Consider the following 21329-nt stretch of genomic DNA (forward strand, 5'->3'; position numbering starts at 1 on the left):
GCATTACTGACATCACAACTGTAGAGTGCGTGCTTGTCGCATATTGTGGGCCAATTCATGTCAATACTTAATTTTCACGACAGCATTGTACTTGAGATACACAATCAGAATGTTGTGTCCGGTCGGTACTATCTCTTCGGTACACATTATATTCACTGAACGCGACCCTCTAAATTTAATTTCAAATGTAAAATGTTGCTGGAAAGCATCTGTAGTCGCGGAGTTATAAGCATTTTTATTTCAGGAAAGATAGCAAAATGTGTGCCCACTTAAGCATCATAAACATGTACCCGATTTTCAAAACAATAAGACAAAAATGACTACATTTTGAGATCTTGTTCGCATTAAATATGCTTCTCGGAAAAAGTATTAACTCTGCCTTAACTTATATCCAGTTAGAGTAAGTTAAATCTTCTAGGGTTTTTCTCTAATCTTGTAAGAAATGGAAGTGTGAAAATTACTTCATTGTTTATAAGAATTTCAAAAATAAAATGTGTTATACTGAGAAATGGTGATTTTGAAACTCACGGCAAGACTTCAAGAGAAATTATGTCGCACATCAGTTAACAAAGAAGTGTTCAGAGCGCTCACGATTTTTATTTGATCGTGCATGAATCACATGTGACGCTTTTAGCTGACTTTTAAGTAATATTATTTTGTCTTGTGTATTATTTTAAAGTAGTCGTGTCTAAATTATTCTACAGTAACAGATTTTTCGCAAAGCTTTTCAATGTCTTAATCATTTAATCCAGCCATGTGACTTGAATAATGACAAATGGATAATTTCGTACAATATTATGTAGAAAAGGTGAGGAGTGTAAGATGTATACTTATTTCTTTCGCCTACATCCTAAAATTCCACAATTCCTTTACATGTCAGAAAATATAATTAGATATGTATATATTCGTCGTATTGAATTTTTCTCAAGAATATTTCACAGCTCAGTTCAAGAACAACCAAAATTCGATCATTTCACTTTAAAAGGTTGTTAACATTTTAGAAGGAATGTCAATAAACCAACCAAAGAATTTTAAATCCGAAAATCGCAGTTAAGTATATATTATTACGAGTTACACGCATGTGTGAATTGTTTTTCTCGTGCGGCAGAGCTTACACTTGACCTCACAACACCAGTGGAAAGTGCATGCGCACCTTTCAACCACCGTCACCTCCTGCGCACGATACCCTCGGTCACAGCACATGAGTTCACACCCGTCCACTCCTATAGAAGAGACGTTACACTGTCTACCCGACGTACCCTGTATGCCTAGCCGAGGATTTCTGTTGCAGAAGTTGGGTGACTGCTCTAAGTACACTAGGTCCATCTTCCCAGGAGCTTTGTGGTCCGGGTTGTAAGGTTGTAACTGGAAGTTGTACCGGTTCTTCTTGCTCCCAGCAGGACCACGTTGGCTACCCGCGTTGTCCACCATCACACGCGACGCTCCGTCAAAACGATCCTTGAGATTGTCTCCAACCACATGAAAGCTGGGCAATCTCATCCAGCAAGTCTTGACCGTGCATGACCCTGACATGCCGTGGCATTTACACTCCTGCTTCATCTGCTCGCGAACATGCTGCAACAGAAGAGAAGAATTCTCATATGAAGATTGCAATGTGAAGAACAATCCTACAATTCATCAATCACTCATACGTTTCCTTCCACAAAGCAGAACTAGCTCGAAGGGTTGTGGCACTGAGATATGCCTCTAAAAGAAGATAAGAAGTTAAAGCGAGACCCAAATTACCTAGAAACGTAAGATAAAAAATTAATGCCATGATATTACGGAGAGTTGCAAATGCAGAAGGCGTACTCAACAAAGGTATGTTTTGAGGAAAAGATAATAATAATGTTGTTTGCTTTACGTCCCACTAACTACTTGCATGGTTTTCGTAAATGGAAAATACATGTGAAATCATTTCATTCCGGCGAACCCAACAAAAATAAATGACTTGATGAATTTTCAGATTTAAGTATTTGTTCCTAGAAGGTACAATTGAATAATTTTCTATCAAAAATATTTATATTATTTAATTTCACTAATTGAGAATATTGAATCAAAAACATTAAAAGTATTTCCTAATTTCTGTACTCTACATTTGAGGAGTGTATGTTGAAACGGGTGCCATTTCCATCTTAAAATTGTGCGAAAAGTTCAAGAAACCTAAAGTAAAAGGTACGTGGAACGTATGCATGATCAGTTTTGGTACAATCCTGTCTGCAATATTCATATAAATATATAATATTCAACTACTGTAATGCAAGTGGACGAAATACTAATTTATTCCTTGCAAGTGGAAATAGCATCTTTTGAGCAGACAATCCTCAACTGTGTAATATTGTCAAGGACTGGACATATCTAATGAACGTACCAAGGAAACGATAATACTGTTCTTCTCCAACTAAATCTTCTATTACAAAAGTCAAATGATATCACTAATTCGTAAGTACAGTTATCATACCTTAGTCACGGCTGTCAATCTCTTGTTCTTTTTTCCCGTGATATCTGAGTTTGAGTGTCGATGATACCGCCAACATTTTATTCCACGGTAAAGAGGCATACGGCAATAACTTACACAGGCAACGTAAGTCCTTTAATTTTGTAAAAGTTATTGAGATTTGATTGTCGTGAAATATTTGAAGATTATTTTCATTTTCAAAAAGAAGGGAAGTGGTGGGTGTACACGGAAATGCACCAACGCTTATGTAAACAGTTAGTAGACCTGCTGAGTTCGTTCTTCGTACATGCAGCCACACCGATCAAAATATTTGAATTTAAGAAATTTGACTCACATTTCTGCCGTCCATTACTCATATTTAAAAAAAAATATCTGCCCCACGTTGATTTCTCCCCTTACCTTGACAGCACCTCATATATATATTTATACATACAGTAGGCCTATATGAACATTTGCCTTTACAAGAACGGAATAAAACATAAATCAATAAACCAAGAATAATAGTTTACAATTGTAATTTATCCTCAAAGGTACATTCTCTCTTGGCTGAATTGTGTGCGACATAGCCTTCGATTTCCGGTCGGTCCGGGATTTTAGCCATGTCTTGTTAATTTCTATTTCGGGGACCATGTGTTGTACTTCGTCTTCATACACATCATTTAATTCACACACAATCAACCATAAGAGAAACACGCTATAATAAATAATCCCTCTACGTATTGTTGGCGTCAGAAAGTGCATCCCACCTAAAACTGGGCCGTTCAAGTGCATGTGTGTGACAAATATCGCGCCTTCATTAGGGTGTGGTATAAGATATAGAAAGGAAGAGAAAAGGTATGTCCTCTTCACCCTGGACAATGTTCCCGTTTCAAAACAAGCTTCTAGTTTGATGTGACTGCTGATACCGTGATCACAGCAGCAAGGTCCTTCAGTTTTACGCTGAATCCGAACCGCAAGGAGTTGAAATTTAATTTCTGAAATCCTTCATGGAGTGACCAGGATTCAAACTTTCTCGAGACTTTAGCGAGAAGCTAATGATAAATCCACCCGAATATTACATTTCCCACTCTCCATTCCCCAGTGTCCATGTGGTAATCCAATTCTCACAGAATAACTATAAATGCTGAGTTAGTTGACCGTACAGTTAGGGAAGCGCAGCTGTGAGCTTGCATTCGGAAGACAGTGGGTTTGAACCCCACTGACGCCAACCCTAAAGATGGTTTTCCGTGTGGTCTCCCATCACACGAATGCTGGGGCTGTACCTTGATTAAGGCCACGGCCGCTTTCTTCCAACTCCTAGCCCTTTCCTATCCCATCGGCGCCATAAGACCTCTCTGTCAGTGCAACGTAAAGCCAATTGTGAAAAAAATTAAATGAAAGTTCTGAGATGATTTATTATCCAGATATGGATGTAAATGTAACACAGTATTCGAAGATCAATTTGACTGTAATAAATATTTTACTATTTAATTAATGAATTGTATATATATTTGAAGGCTTTTTTCAATACTACAATACTTTTCACAAGTATAGTTTCAATTAGAGATAAGATTGACAAGTAAATACACATTCAAAAATCTGCATGACTTCATACAGTATTTAGAATAATGTTCAAGACACATTGTAACCTCCATATCTTTCAATATATTCTAGCTTTCACGCCTTTCTTCAGTTTTAAAGAAATTATACTTTAGGGCTGTTGACGGGTTCTTGAGTCAAAAAAGGCAAGACATACACATGTCGTTAGCCCTTCATCAGGGAAGAATTTGTGCCAATTTTCAGACCGATAATGCTACCGCAAGAGTAGATATCATCTTGGGCGTGCAGATAAGGCATACCAGCATCATTGCGAAACCCGAGGTAGAAAAATTCCGGAAAATATCACAGACATGTGGGATATCAACATAAAAACCAAATAACGCTTGAAAAATTAAGTATGACAATTTTCATGACAATTGTCTTTTTTTTAATGAAATGGCGCATGACTTTTAGTGCCGGGAGTGTCCGAGGACAAGTTCGGCTCGCCAGATGCAGGTCTTTTGATTTGACGCCAGTAGGCGACCTGCGCGTCGTAATGAGGATGAAATAATGATGAAGACGACACACACACACCCAGCCCCCGTGCCACCGAAATTAACCAATTGTGGTTAAAATCCCCGACCTTGCCGGGAATCAAACCCGGGATCCCTGTAGCCGAAGGCCAGCACGCTAACAATTTAGCCATGGAGCCGGACGACAATTGTACTGTTTATAACATATTCATTTTAGTAAGAAATTATCATAATATTCATATGAATAACATACTTTGTACATTGTAGTTATCAATCGTAATCATCTCCAGTGGGTGCGTCATAGCAAAAAACAATTAAAATCCATCCCTGCTGCACGGTTGCTTAGCCTGAAGCAAAGGTGTACAGAAGCAGGTGGCAGCAGAGTGTCCTATGTACGTCTAAGGAATATCGTATAAATAATGTAGGCCTACTATTTCTAAGCCTCTAACTACGGAACTGTGGTTCTGCACAGCTCACAGTTACTTATATCATAGCACATTCGACACTACAGACAACAAACGATTATCGTCCACAGACGCACGCATGTATGATCAATCCTTAGCCCGAAGGTTGGTTGGATTCTCAACAGCTGCACCATTACTTGTCATAGATGGCCTAATCATCACTGAAGAGACGCACTAGGGAAATAAGGTGTGAGGCAGTGTCCCATTGCTTTCCTCGCCGAACTAGAAGTTAACGGTACATATCAGCCTGTCAAGTGACAGAAACGCATGCACCAACCGACCATATGAGCAACATTTCCACACCATTCATAGCAGAGACTGGCTGCATAAGGAATGGCAGTACTAGCATCACTCATACCTCAGTCACTTTCATATTGTCAAGGCCAAGGATAAGACTGACACAGGTCAATGAAAGTAATAAATTTGCTCTAGCACATACTAGAAGACATAGTGCACCGTAAACACTAGATCTCGCCAGGAAAGGCAAGCAACAAAATAAAATGAGAAATGCTTTTAATTCTTATCGCCGTCCTCGTTGAAAACTAAAAATCCTGGAGTAAACGCCGCCACACTGTTTCACTGCTGAAGTGTAAGCAAACCCCCACGCTGCGCGGATAGTTTTCAGAGTAATTGTTTTCACTATGTCGAACCTACCAGAGAGGATTGCGATTGATACCACATTTCCTAGGGTTTACGAGGTTCTGTACCGATCTTTTACAATCGTAAGTAAGAAACTTTATATTTGATCCTTATTGACACAGTGTTCAAGAGTATAGGAAAACAATTAAAAGAAATAACAAAAAATTACACCATTTCGTATGAAAGGGACCTTTTTTCAACCATAGTTTAGGGTCATCTTCAGCCATTAATTTCCCATGTTTAACAGACGGCATTATAAATCTCACTTTAGTGGCGACACTTTGCTGTGAGCTTGTGTTCGGAAGATGATGGGTTCGAACTGCATTTTCTGCTACCCTGAAGAATGTTTTTCATGGTTTCCCATTTTCATCAGGGCAGCAGCTTAATTAACACCATGGTCACTTCCTTCCCTGTCCTATTGCATCGTCGCTATAAGACCTGTCAGAGCCGGTTTGACGTAAAACCAATAGCAATATATGTACCAAATTTAGTTCGAGTAGAACAATGATTTAAATTTATATGTGGTGGAGCCTGGAATCGAACCCAGGCTTCCGTGGGTGGCTGTTGATCACACTAACCATTACACCACGGAGGTGTACACATATTACCTCTTTAAAATAAAATTCATTTTCATTCCAAACGGTAATGCATCATCAACAAAATATCTTTTTTTTTTTAAATATTTGCCTATTCAAAGTCAAACTTCTGAATGTTTTGCATTTTTGTAAAGTAAAGCAATTAGCACATTTCAGTCCTAGGAAATGTCCTCGCTCAAGAATGCTCTGAGATTAACATTTCCCCTTCATTGTTTAAAATACTTACCACCCCAACTAATCAATATGAAATTCGTTGTAACATATGTTCCCTCAGTTGAGACTATACATCTCGCATGTGATGTATATTGTGATCACTATAATCCTTATTTACATCAGTTGGAGAGGATTGATGCTCCTCGAAATTTTGTTTTTATTTTCTCAGTGATGTGCGAACATATCTCCCTCGCTTGGAATTGCGGTTTCCAATCTGACATAGGTTTCGTGCGAGAACAATGCAAACGTTTCTCTGGTTAATAGTCTTACTATTTGTTGCTTAGATTCATATACATTCCTATTCACTGTCTACGCGGTTCGGGCCACGTACTAATGAGCTTGCATTTGGGTGGTGGTGGTTTCGAACCCAACTGTCGGCAACCCAAGGATAGTTCCCCATTTTCCCACCAAGAAATTGCTGCAGGGTGTACCTTAATTAAGGCCATGATCGCTTATTTTCTATTCCTATCACTCCTGTGTCCCATCCTTGCCATAACACCTCTCAAAAATGAAATGGGGTATGGATTTTAGTGCCGGGACTGACCGAGGACAAGTTCGGCTCGCCAGATGCAGGTCCTTTATGATTTGACACCCGTAGGTGACTCGCACGTCGTCATGAGGATGAAATGATGATGAAGATGACGCGTACACCCAGCCCCCTGCCAGCGAAATTAACCAATTGTGATTAAAATTCTCGACCCTGCCGGGAATCGATCCTGGGACCCCTCTGCATCAAAGGCCAGCATGCTAATCATTTAACCATGGACCCGATCAGTCGCTGCGACGTAAAACAAATACAAAAACCGAGCGTGAGACTGCTTGGTTTGGGTCACGTAGCTGACAAGTTATATTCAGGAGGTAGCGGGTTCGAACTCCACTGTCGGCAGCTCTGAAGATGGTTTTCCGTGGTATCCCATTTTCACACCAGTCAAATGCGTGGGGCTGTACCTTAATTAAGGACACGGTCGCTTCCTCCCCACTTCTGGCCCTTTCCAATCCCAACGTCACCATAAGACATACTGTTGGGAGATCAGAAGAATGCACATGCCCGGTGAGGCACGGGGCGAAGGGGTTTTCACCAGCAGAGCCAGTGACGCAATGGTTACCATAGCAACTGCGCTACTATCCAGGCGACTTTATATTATCTCTTGTCAGTTGTAATCGAGCGAAATGCAAAGTGTGAATCAATGTTTTCGTACAGCAGATTCGAGCAGATAAGAGCCGATCTGTCTGGGCAGAACAGGAAGTTCGTGCTTGCAGGCCACATTCCTCATTCTTGCATTCTTCTCATCTCTGCACAGTATCTGTGCCGGTGTGACGTAAAGCAAATTGTAAAAAGGAAAAACAGCAAAAACTATTTATATTAAAATACAATCATTTATAAGTACCATATTAATCAGATGGTAATACAATCGAAAATGTCATTTTCTGGAAAAAAATGTTTTCTAACAATACTCATTGGTCTAAGAGAATGTATAAAGAACAATTGGATGTTCTCGAAATTAAATTACAACTTATTAAAGCGTGTTCTGTACATAGAGTAAGTGTTCAAGAGATGTTACGTAGAAAACAAAACTGGCCAACCGGACACCAGTGCGATTCGAACCCACAACCTCCTAATTTCGCATCGTTTGCAGTACGATTGGGCTATGATGGCCTAGGTCGTCTTCGATCTATAATGTTGAAAGTTAATTTCGATTACAATGCGGTCGTGAACACTCAGTATTCATTGACTTGACTAACAACGGGCGACTTGCACGCACTCTACAATGTGATAGCAGTAGTGCCATATCTGTAGCTTAGATCCTTTCCAACAGAGCAAATATGACCTAGGCTAACATAGTTCAATGTTAGAGCAACCGACGCGAAATGGAAGGTTATGGGATCGGATCCCACCATAAGTTGAAAATAAAATTTCGAATACAATACAGTCGTGAAAATTCAATATTCAAATAGTAGTTCGTTCGCACAAATCCAATCGTGCGTTCTTAAGAGTTAACCTTTTACACATCATTGATGATAACTTTCAGTACATCCAACGGAGCCAAGTTTCGAATCGTATAGCTCAGAAGTGAGGACTATGTGTGAAGGTGCTGACTATGAATATTGTATTAGCCTCTTTATTTAGCAGTGACCCTCTCGTGGTTTCCTTTTACTTCACCTCTGTGCCAGTGAAGATAAATCAGCCTTTTGTGGTGTAGGAAACAATTCAAGAAACGTATTTTAGGCTGTTATTCAGGTGGTGAGGGCTGCTCTTTCTTTGTGGTTGGGTGGCCGTACAGAAGTAGCTAACGACAGGGTGTGACAAATACGGGCCTCCCAAGGACCAGCGCATTCTTTGTCTGTTATTAATAGTGAGGGAAGGGTGCAGCCACGCGTCAAACGGAAAGCAGGATTGACGGCCTTAGAGGCGGCACAATATCGCTATGACACGAGAACTTAATTCCGATCTGTTCCCTCAAGAGTCCAGTGTTGCAACATTCTTCTCCGCTAAGGCAGATAATGTCCGGCTATACACGGAGGCTAGAGACCAGCCTGTGACCTTTAACCACTCAAATACAATTTATGTATCCCAATTTTAATGTACGTCCTTTTGACCTGTCAACCAATCAATTAATCTATATCTCCTAATGCATACTGAAACTTGTTCATATGTGCCCCACCAAGAAATTACAACAATAACATACATACATAGAATACATCTTAGATTTTTACGTATTATGCTTTTCAGCATTCATTCTATACCCTCTGTGAATTTACAAACTACGTTCGCAAGTCTTGTTTGTAACTAGCTCTGTTACCTCGTTTAGTTAGAACGGAATAGAATTGAAATCTCCCATCCCCCAGTTCCGGATCACTTGAAAGTGGGAGTAATAATAATGTTATTGTATTTACGTCCCACTAACTACTATTTTAAGGTTTTCGGAGACGCCGAGTTGCCGGAATTTAGTCCCTCAGGTGTTCTTTTACGTGCCAGTAAATCTACTGACACGAGGATGACGTATTTGAGCACCATCAAATACCCCCGGACTGAACCAGGACCGAACCTGCTAAGAAGACCAGCGCCTCAACTGTACGAGTTCCCTTTATCCTAGGTGGTAAACAATGTTATATATTCTAGGAAAAGCATGCATCCTTCACTGACTAAGTCAGTGCTAATTTTGTTTTCTACAATTTTCTTTTGCCACATATCTTTTAAAACACAGAAAAATTTCTGTTCTTCCCGGTGCATCCTCTCTTTAAGAAAACAATTTTACAATAGTCCTCGCTTAGTTCAACACCTTTTAATCTCAAATTATTACAGACCGAGTCTAATCATCGTCATATTCTTCTCCCTCTGTGGTAGTGAAGATAAATCAGCCTTTTGTGGTGTAGGAAACAATTCAAGAAACGTTCTTTAGGCTGTTTTCAGGTGGTGCTGAAAAGCGAGGGTCGCTCTTTCTTCGTTTCAATAATTAATACTTTCAGTAGTATTTTGCCTTCTTCCATTCGCCCCACATTACCCCCGACCGAGACCATCGCACACGCGCAGGTTCATCCATCTAGTTCATTCCCAAGTTAACTCTAATCTCTTAATTCCAAGTACAGTAGAACCTGGCCAAACAAAAGCTTTGATCAAGCGGAAAACCTATCTTTATCAGATTCTCTTTTTGCGTTCTCGAAGACAATTTGTTAAAGTGCGTGTAAATTAACCTTGTTTAAATGAAAACTGTCCAACGTGGAAATGGAAAGGAGGTTAAATTTAAGTGGCTAAGCGGTAATATTTCAATGAAAAGAAAATTAAAGGTGACAGGAAATTAAGAGGTAAACGAAATTATATGGGACTGCTTTGCGCGTGATGAAAGAAGTCTGGAACTTTCGTGGCTATACTTCAAAGAAAAGTAAATTAAGTCGCTGAAAACTTCGTAAAGGACTTTACAGCACGTTTTGAAAGACACGCACTATTGTTTTTAAGACTGTTTGCAGTGAAGCTTAAGACATAAGTGAAGATACCTTGACTGAATGGGCTGTCAAACTTCATACCCTCCCGCCATTGTTTCCACCCGTATGTAACAGCATTTCCTCTCGTTGCTTTTGTGTCTGTCACTTTCGACTCCTAGTACATAGTGAGTCCACTCATCTTTCACTCCCGTACAAATAGGTCGATTTGAAAAATTAGTAATTTAAAGATAATTTCGTCTGAGAGATCACTTCTTTCTTACAAAATATTTTTGATCGCTACTGCAATAACACTGTGTTGTCTTTGATAAACATTGATTCATTTCCATTTACTCGTATACTAGCATCCAGGGAAAATACTCATCACGAGCACTTCATATAAACCATCTGCTCCAAGTTTATCTTCCCTACAAGAGATTTCTTCCGAACTGATATGGCTTTAGTTTTGGAAATGATCATTTTCAATTCACACTTCTGGCACAATAGTCACACTTCTGTCCATAGTTAGGCCGGAGGCTCCTGACCAGGCAGTCTGTGCCTGAGTTTACTTGCTGTAGGTGGTGAACACGCCGAATGTTGCTTAATCTCGTACATCACACGAGATTCAGTGTTTCAACATCACTGTGCCGTTAGCAAGGAGATGTATACTTAATAAGGAAAGGATTGTTAGAATGCGAACGTATTTGAACAAGGCGTAAGTATAATCTAGAAGCTCTACAGTTATGTAAGTGAGTTGCATAAATTTTTGGTGTTCTGATAGTTCAATACGTTTGAGGATGTTTTCGTATGTGACTTGTTTTGGTTGTATCTTCTTATGGGAACTGTTGTCCGGCTCCATGGCCAAATGGTCAGCGTGCTGGCCATTGGTCACAGGGGTCCCCGGTTCGATTCCCGGCGAGGTCGGGAATTTTAACCTTCATTGGTTAATTTCGCTGGCACGGGGGCTGGGTGTATGTGTCGTCTTCGTCATAAATTCTTCCTCACCACGACGTGCAGGTAACCTGCGGGTGTCATATCAAAGGACCTGCATCTGATGAGCCGAACATATCCTCGGACACTCCCGGCACTAAAAGCCATACGCCATTTACTTAATGGGAACTATTGTATGTTTCGCAGAAATGAACATAAGCCATGTGATACTATCGTATGTGCAAATAGAACCCAATGATAAACAATGGTAATTAATTAATCCATTAATTTCGTGTGGTCATTTCTAGCCGGCTGCAGCCCTTGTAAGGCAGACCCTCCGATGAGGGTAGGCGACATCTGCCATGTGTAGGCAACTGCGTGCTTATTGTGGTGGAGGATAGTGTTATGTGTGGTGTGCGAGTTGCAGAGATGTTGGGGACAGCACAAACACCCAGCCCCCAAGCCAATGGAATTAACCAATGAAGGTTAAAATCACCGACCCTGCCGGTGATGGAACCCGGGACCCTCTGTACCAAAGGCGAGCACACTAACCATTTAGCCATGGGGCCGGACAACGGTAAGTGATCATAGAACAATTCAACCTAACGCCGACCCCACTTTATTTTACAATGTTCAAAACTGTGGAGGCGACCTACCTTAACGGTAGCAAAATGAACGCCTCAGCAGGTTTTTCCGCTCTCGTGTGAAGTTAGTGAAATGTCACTTAACTCTGATGTCCAGAAATAAGGCTCCGGCTCGAATTATTCAACTCAGACTTCCCGGACCTATCGTGAAGCGTGCCGAAGCGTGCCCGACTACGAAGTTTAAAAGCGACATGGAGTTGATACAGTGTACAGATACCAATGATTGTCGGGCATCCAAGAGAATCGGACAAAAAGCTTTGGAGAGGACATCTTAATTAAAGTGATACAGTGTTCCACAGGCGTGTCAATTGGTAAACGCTGGTCCGGCGAGCCGTGACGATGTCATTTAGTTAACTGACAACAAGTCGCTCTTCCCAGTTAGTGAGACTTCCCCGACAATGTTCCAGGGGACAGTACCTTCCCCTGATTGTATTCCCAATTTAAATTGCCTCCGAATATTTTTCGCTTACCTCTTCATTAACCACATAAAAAAGTTCCGTATTTCAGGGTTACGATATCATTGCATGTTGTTGTATGTTGGGTATTCAGCCCGAAGGCTGGTTTGATCCTCCACAGTTCCGCCAACAGCTGCCATAGATAGCCTAGGCGTCACTGAAGAGGCATACTAGGGAAATGAGGAGTGAGGTAGTTTCCCGTTGCTTTCCTCGCCGAGCCAGCAGTTGCTATTACATATCAGTCTGCCAAGCCCACTGAAATGCATGCACCAACCTACCCTATGAGTGACATTTTCACACCATTCATAACAGGGACTAGCTGCATAATGAACGGTATTACTAGTATCACACATACCTCGGTCACTTTCATATTGTCAAAGCCAAGGGTGAGACTGAGACAGGTAAATGAAAGTAACAAATTTGTTCTAGCCCATACGAGAAGACATAGTGCAGTGTAAACACGACATCTTGCCAGCAACAGGCCAACGATATAATTATTATCTTAAAATATTGAATTTAGCTCTTCTCCATAGAAAACTTCTTACCGCTGGAATAGACTTCTTTTTAATAATCTTTTACTAATTGCAAAGTTACGGAATTTTATCTTACCCACTTTTGTGTTCAAGAGCTGCATCAAATATTACGTATTCCTGTGTGGACCGTGTTAATTTATTTACCTTTCAGATATTTCTCCAATGTGGAATTTTCAAAGACAATAATAATAAGATGAATAAAGTAGAAAGAGCAGTAAAACAAGAAGAACCTTATTATTCTGGACGTCAGAGGTAAGTGACATTTCACTAACTTTACACGAGAGCGAAATAATAATAATAACAATAATAATAATAACAATAATAATAATAATAATAATAATAATAATAATAATAATCATCATCATCATCATCATCATCATAATCATAATAATCCTCGGCCTGTTTCCAGTCATTCGACCGGGTCAAGAATGGAATGAATGAAACTCCATCTAGCGGCGAAGATAGGAATTGTGCCGGCTGCCGAAGCCTGTCGCATTCCTCTGGGGCAATGATTAATTACTGACAGATGAAATGAAATTATATTGAAGTGTGTGACTGGAATGAATGATGACGCGAAAAACTGAGTACCTTGAGAAAACCCTGTCCCGCCTCCGCTTTGTCCAGCACAAATTGCACATGGAGTGACCGGAATTTGAACCATGGAACCCAGCGATGAGAGGCCGGCGCACTGCCGTCTGAACCACGGAGGCTCAATAATAATAATAATAATAATAATAATAATAATAATAATAATAATAATAATAATAATAATAATAATAATAATGTGCGCCTACTGGTAGCCAGAAGCAGCGCTGTATGAGATGTATGAGTTCCATAAATGTTGAAGACAGCATAAACACTCAGTGATCGAGCAAAATGTATTAACCGTTTATGATTTAAATCCTCCAACCATACTGGAGTTCGAACACGGGTCTCCAAGAAACTAAGGTCAATGTGCTGACCACTCAGCGGTGGAACCGGGCAATGACAATGGCAGAGGCATTAGAAGCCACTGGCAGCAACAGTGTACGAATGAAATAGTCATTATTATCTCCAGAACCCCTTCCACTGTTCAGCCCAAAGGACTGGAGACTAACATGTGAAGCGTCGTCAGAACGACGAATTGTCTCAACTGATTTTATTGGGGCCGCTATCAGACCGTGAGACAGCTCCTTAGTTGTTTTAATATGGGATGAATGGACTTCAAACCAGGTGTCAGATCCAGGTAAAATGCCTACCGTGACCACGAATCGAACACTAGATCTCCGGATAAGAGGTAAACATGATACCACTACAGCTTGTGGCTGGCAAAGAATTAACAAGAAATGAGGAAAATGTGAATAGCCTATTAAGAATAAGGAATGGGAGTAATTAGGGTCACTTTATAGCAAATCATCACAGAAAATAACTTAATGTTTTCTCCCATCCATAAAACATTCGAGAAAAAAGATATAAAGTCGTCAATACCGAAGTATATACGTGGTAATACATGTAGTTTAAAAAAAAGTGTTCTAGTTTAATGCACTTTTCATTGTACAATATATATTATGACGGTTACTTAAAAAGAAAAGAACTTGCAGTCAGTCAGCTGTGCAAACGTAACAGAAACGCTACAGAAACTTCAAGGTGCTATTGTGGAATTTTGAACACAAAATGACTATTCATTGTGTAGCAGATCATCATCGTGTATAGCCACCTCGGACACTGAGCCATGCTTGAAACACGACGAGGCATATTCATCAACAAAGAATCCAAGTTCCTTTGGAGCAGCTTCTCCCACTCTTGGATAATTAGTTACTGAATCTTAGAAGTAGGGTTTGAACAGTGCGATTGCTCTCTTCGGTTCACACCTTTCACTTCAACACAGTTCATGTCCACAGAATATGGCGGCCATACCATTCAATGTATGCCATGCGTCTCAAGGAAATAATTTAACTTCTGGCTCGAGGAGAACCAGGATATCGTCCATTAGTTTAAAATTTTCGTCCAAACTGGCAGCAAATCATTCATCTGCAGGTTGACCGCGTGTATACTAGACTAGTTACTCGCGTTAGCCTGGATAATAATCCTTATCGACAGGTTCGCCTTTTTTCACTTCTCCTTCAAGTCCAGTCAACTCACTCAGCAGCTGAGTGCATAGAGCCAGGTTTGAACACAGGTTACTGGCCACACAACACAAGATGACTGTTTCTTGGTTCGACTCCAGAGAGAGTCCAGTAATTCACACAGTCAAACACAGTGAGCTATATAACACTGCCAACTAGACAGCAACTGTTAACCAACAGTACAATACCCCTCACAACAACGATCTTGAACACTGTTCCTAATACGCTCACAACTGCTTCGATCACGGACTCTAAGACGGTCCCCGTATTCTTCTGACTGACCTCCACTTTCTTCCGGCCAATCTCCATCTTCATCTGACTTTCTTCCAGCTCCTTCTGGCCGTCTTTTGTCTTCTCACCACCTTCCGTCTTCTCCTGGTTGTACTCCATCTCCTTAATCATCCTCTCGTGGCATTTTAATATATTCTTGAAGCCTTCCCCTATCTTTTATTCGCCGGCTGAGTGCCTCAGACAGTTGAGGGCTGGCCTTCTGACCCCAACTTCGCAGGTTGGATCCTGGCTCTTTCCGGTGGTATTTGAAGGTGCTCAAATACGTCACCCTAGTGCCGGTAGATTTACTGAAATTTAAAAGAACTTCTTCGGGGCTAAATTCCTTCACCTCGGCGGCTCCAGAAACCATAGAAAGTAGTTCAGTGGGACGTAAAACCAATAAAATTATATTAGCGTTACATTCTTTGCTATCCTCTTCTGTTCTCATTCAACATCCTCTACTGGCTTCCTTTCATCTCCTTCTGGTCTTGTTCCATCTCCATCATCAGCTTCTGATCTTCTTTCATCTTCTTCATCTTCTGCAAGAGCGCGTTTAACTCAGCATCCATTTTCGAGTGGCTTCTGGTTTCAGCTGGCTTGCAGAGATTACTACAAGTGGAAACCTGCTAATGATGTATATATGTATGTACTCACTACACACAGACGTTCTAAAATGCTCTCAGCGGAGGTTGAAATTTGCAATATCTGGTCCATTGATTCACGCTGATTACAATGATGTATCACACGTGGTATCACTCACTAATCGCTGCCTATTTACATGTCTTTGTCCACTTCACACACCAGGTAGTACGGTTCGTTGATATTACCTGATACGGCTATACTCCTTATCGGCAGGCTCGCTTTACTTTCACTTCTCCTCCAAGTCCAGTAACCCCACACAGCAGCTGCATGCAAACAGGTAGGTGTGAACACAGGCCTACTGGCCACACAACACACGATGATTGTTCCTTGATTCGACTCCAGAGAGAGTCCAGTAATTCACTCTGTCAAATACATTGAGCTACATAACAATTCCAACTAGACAGTGTTAACAAGCTGGACAATACTCGCTCACAACAACGACTATTAACACGTTTCCAATTACATTCAAAACAGCTGCTCCAATCGCTGTCTCTACGACGGTCCTCATTCCACGGAAGTATACACACACACAAAGCACTCCATGGCAGTACACAGACAATACTCCGTTCCATACGCGACGAAACGCTGACTTTGGTGGAGCACAGACGTTAACCAGCACTATTGCCGTCACTCACTCCACGTCGATACATAGAGAGTACTCCAAGTCAGTACACACACAGTACTCCAACACGACTCTCTCGACACTGACACAACAAGCACTACTCCTCGTTCAGTCACAGAGCAAAACGTATGCCTTACCTCAGTCAACGGTTATACTGGTTTTCTTAGAGCAGTATTTTACTTCCAACTCATGCCTCCCAGAAGAACCAATTAAATAACGTGCTACCTTTCAATACTTCCACAGTTTGCAAGCCCTTGGTAGAATTACAAATTCCGCTATCAGAAAACAACTGCCATTAATTTACACATATAATCTAGTACAGTATTTTTGTTCATATTTATTCAGAGAACTCCCCTCTGCTATTTTGAATCATGACTTAAGGGAATGGATCTCACGAATTATGGCCTTATATTTCGAGAAACGAAGCATCTCTTTGCATCCAAAAATTCCTCCTCTATGTCCCGGAGGGATATAAAATCCTCCATTCATTAAAAGTATTTCGTATAAATAATCTCCTTTGATAAAATTTGGTGGCAAATGTACTTCCATGGACAAAAATCAAAATCGAGATTGTCTTTGTGTATCTGGATGATCATTTATCCACTATTAACAGCGACATTCAAGACAAGAGGGCTGGCTGATCCACTAACCACTCCCAAATTCTTTGATAACATTTCATCAAATCTGTATTTGTGTAAACACGATATCACAGAGACTTCTGACGTAATTAATCCTATACTACCAAATACAACACACCCCAAACTAACACAATTTACTTCTGATATCTCCTTCTTCTACCACTCTTCCCACATCTGTCGGGTCGCGGGTGCGAATTTAAGCACCCTCGAATACCACTGATCTGAGAGAGGACCGAAGCTGTTATCTTGAGAACAAAAAGCTTACGACAGTTGGTATGAGATTCGGGACATGTCTCTTAAGAGACGCTTTAAGTCTACGAGATATATTTCAGCTGAAGAGCGAATACTTACCCACCGTCCAGCCTCGTTGTTGTGGAGGTTCATCTTCTCGCGGAGATTCCGGCCCCGTTCGCCAGTATCCACGAACTCACGCGAGAACTTGAAGCCATGATCGATGTTGTCCGAACAGCCTCCCCACTCCCAATCTTGAGCGATGGTTTGCGGGCTTCTTGTGTGGTGTTTGTAGTCACACGTGCACGACTGTATGCTACCCTCACTGCACGCGCGTGCTATGGCGTGCGTCACTCCCGCGCTCGTGATGGCGTAAATGAAGGCTGTCTCTCGGCATGCTGCAACACAAGAAAAAACCACCCTCTGTTAACATCCTCTACAACAAGTGCAGTCTGTCAACCACACTCCGTCCTTTCTCTCACTACAGGTCAACACATCTTTGCTAACTAAAATCTGGATCCACTCTCTCTCTCTAATTCCTCTTTCAAACTCCGCCTTGATTCAAAACAATTCTTTCCTTTTCCTAGCAGCAGTCACCACCGTAATTATAAAAAACATTTCGATTAATATTTACGATGAATCGTCTCGCGAATCCTGTCTCTGTGCACTTTACTAACTAGCCTCGTGTGGAACAGTATCAATTTGCATGACTGAAGTGTAACTCTGTAGACATATCATACCTCGACTCTACCGTCGCTAATGTTTCAAAGAGATGGCCTTGTTTTAAATTCCGGCGAATAATTCTGACCATTTAAGACCTAACGCTATGGTTCGTAATTTTAAAAGTCCTAAGAACAATGTTACCAGATAATAAAGCACCTCTTCGCCTCTTCATAAATAATTTACTAAATCTTGTTCCCAGTAATTTTTAAAACTTTTAATTTCACTGTGCAAATGTCTGTACTGGAGGTATGATCCATTTTATCAATTTTTTGAAAGTTGCTTTACGTCCACTGACACAGACAGGTCTTATGGCAACGATGGGAAAGGAAAAGGCTAGGAGTAGTAAGGATGTGGGGAGGAACTTATGTTTGTCGGTGCGGCGTAAAGAAAAATTGTTTTAAAAAAGTTAAAAATTTAACACGACAACGTGACCGTGGAATTAATCTGCAAAATTATATAGAAAGTAGTGTTTTGCTGACTCCAATGTAATGTTGAACTTTAGTGGCTTTAGGTCGCACCGACACAGATAGGTCTTATGGCGATGATGGGATAGGAAAGGCCTGGGAGTGAGAAGGAAGCGACCGTGGCCTTAATTAAGGTATAGCCCCAGCATTTTCCTGGTGTGAAAATGGGAAACCACACGGAAAACGAATTTCAAGGCTGCCGACAGTGGGATTCGAACCCACTATCTCCCGGATGCAAGCTCACAGCCACGCGCCCCTAACCGCACGGCCAACTCGCCCGGTTGAACTTGATTATAATACCGCAGAGATAAAGTAGCTCGCCTATGTGGTGTAGTGGTTAGCGTGATTAGCTGTCCCACCCTGAGGCCCGAGTTCGATTCCCGGCTCTGCCACGAAATTTGAAAAGTGGTACGAGGGCTGGAATGGAGTCCACTCAGCCACAGGAGGTGAACTGAGTAGATGTGGGGGGGGGGTTCGCTCCTCGGCCATCTTGGAAGTGGTTTTCCGTGGTTTCCTACTTCTCCTCCTGGCAAATACCGGGATGGTACCTAAGGCCACGCCCGCTTCCTTCCCTCTTCCTTATCTATCCTTCCCAATCTTCCCATCTCTACCACCCAAAAAACCCTGTTCAGCATAGTAGGTGAGGCAGCCTGGGCGAGGTACTGGTCCTCCTCCCCAGTGTTATCCCCGACCCAAAGTCCGACACTCCAGGACACTGCCCTTGAGGCGGTAGAGGTACGATCCCTCGCTAAGTCCGAGGGACAAACCAACCCTGGAGGTAATAATAATTACGTGTGGCTATTTCTAGCCGAATGCAGCCCTTCGAAGGTGGACCCTCCGATGAGGGTGGGCGGCATCCGCCATGTGTAGGTATCTGCGTGTTATTGTGGTGGAGGATAGTGTTTATGTGTAGTGTGTGAGTTGCAGGGATGTTGGGGACAGCACAAACACCCAGCCCCCAGGCCATTGGAATTAACCAATGAAGGTTAAAATCCCCGACCCAGCCGGGAATCGAACCCGGGACCCTCTGAACCGAAGGCCAATACGCTGACCATTCAGCCAGAGAGTCGGACACCCTGCAGGTTAAACAGACTAAGGAAGAAGAACGAAACAATAAATAAAGTAGAATTTCAAGCAACATTGAAACTATACTTAGCTTGATCTTTATATAAGTGAATTCAATTGGAGCGAAGGGGGCAGTAGTTACAGAATCCCCGCTTCCAAAGGAATTTCACCTTTGGTTCGGCCTCCAAGCCACTACTGTGCCCTTCGTTCTACTCTGCTCTGATTTCTTACCATTCTTCTCGAGATTCTGTTATCAGCTGATTGAAATCTTCACCGCCCACCACCCCGATACATAAATAAGAATGTGACATTTCTACCGAGCTGATCCATATTCGGTTCTCGATTAAGAAATAAGTTATAGTACTTAATATTTTTTCTATAGAGTTCATAATTTCAACTTTTGTGAACGCATTGTAAGTGATTGGTTTGTTTTCTCCAAAACTACAGAGGAAGAGTAACAAGAGTTGATGACCGTCAAGATGATTGAAGTATACACACTGATGGCTAATTCGAAGTACCTATATTCTGTATACCCCTAGTCGTATCCGGATTCAGCGCGAGATCATGGAACTCAGACAAAGTTCGTGCCGCCTATCCAGTGACATCATTATCTCGAGAGGCTGTCTGAAGTGTACGCTCTTCAACGCGAGCCTTTATGAACAACAGAATAAACATTTATTAGGACTATATACTTTTCAAAATTTTGTATTCTTTCATGATGACCATCAGACACGAACGAGAAAAGTGGCCATTACTATAGAACAAACGTTCGTAGTATGCACGTACCCAGTATCACAAGTAGCACGTATAATTCCTTCAAGACTGATTTTTAAGTGCTGATAGAAGAGAAATTCGTGTCTACAGTCTAAAACGTTCAGCGACTGGAGAGATTTGGCCATCAGTGCTTGGACTGTACAGTTAGTAGGTACTGTATAAGAAATTAGCAGACATGCCAAGAGTGAAGAACGGAAATGCTGTTTTCAGAAAAGACGATGAAGTGAATAAGTAGAAACCTTTCTAATTTTAAAGGTCAGCCTGCTCGCCTTTGGTCCAGGGCTCCCGGCTTCGATTCCCGTCCATAAGGGGGATTTTAACCTTCATCGGTTAATTTCGAAGGCTCGGGGGCTGGATGTGTTTGCCGTCTTCATGATTAGAATTCATCATACGTACGGCCCCATCCTCATAGATATCAGCTGCACCAGGCCTCTTCGGAGCCATTATGGTCATGCATCGATTCCCGATCCTAACACTAACAAATAACTGAGTGGCACTGTCACTAACTCCTCACCAAGGTGGCCTTGATTCGAATCTCGGCCAACGCGTGTGAGATCTTTTAAACGTAAGCCACATCCCTGAATTTCGGACTCCACATCAAACTGAAGGCTCCGTTACTATAGTCAGGATTTTGACAGTCACGTAAGACTACATGCTTACACCGAGCGAGTTGGCGATGCGGTTAGGGTTGCGTAGCTGTGAGCTTGCATTCGAAATCCACCTGAACGCTTCCCCGAATATGGTTTACCGCGGTCTAGCACCTTTCCAATCCTAGCCCTTTCTAATCCTCCGACAACCTTCGATATGTCAGTACGAAGTTAAGCTACTAGCAAACTACATGTTTGCTTTTTTTTTTTTTTAATTAGCATAGTGGGAAGTATATACAATAACATC

At 41.6% G+C, this 21329-nt stretch overlaps 1 protein-coding gene across 1 annotated transcript in view; it reads right to left on the bottom strand.

Annotated features, from left to right (window-relative positions):
• Positions 1-1071: 1071 nt before the first annotated feature.
• Positions 1072-21329, bottom strand: part of wg (wingless) — a 238778-nt gene continuing 218520 nt past the window's right edge. Inside the window, exons 3-4 of the mRNA XM_067146510.2 lie at positions 17530-17807; positions 1072-1575 (exon numbers count right to left, since the gene is read on the bottom strand). Coding sequence (XP_067002611.1) covers positions 1072-1575; positions 17530-17807 — 782 coding nt within the window. The remainder of the gene's footprint in view (positions 1576-17529; positions 17808-21329) is intronic.

Source organism: Anabrus simplex, chromosome 4, assembly GCF_040414725.1.
Source record: "Anabrus simplex isolate iqAnaSimp1 chromosome 4, ASM4041472v1, whole genome shotgun sequence".
NCBI lineage: Eukaryota > Metazoa > Arthropoda > Insecta > Orthoptera > Tettigoniidae > Anabrus > Anabrus simplex.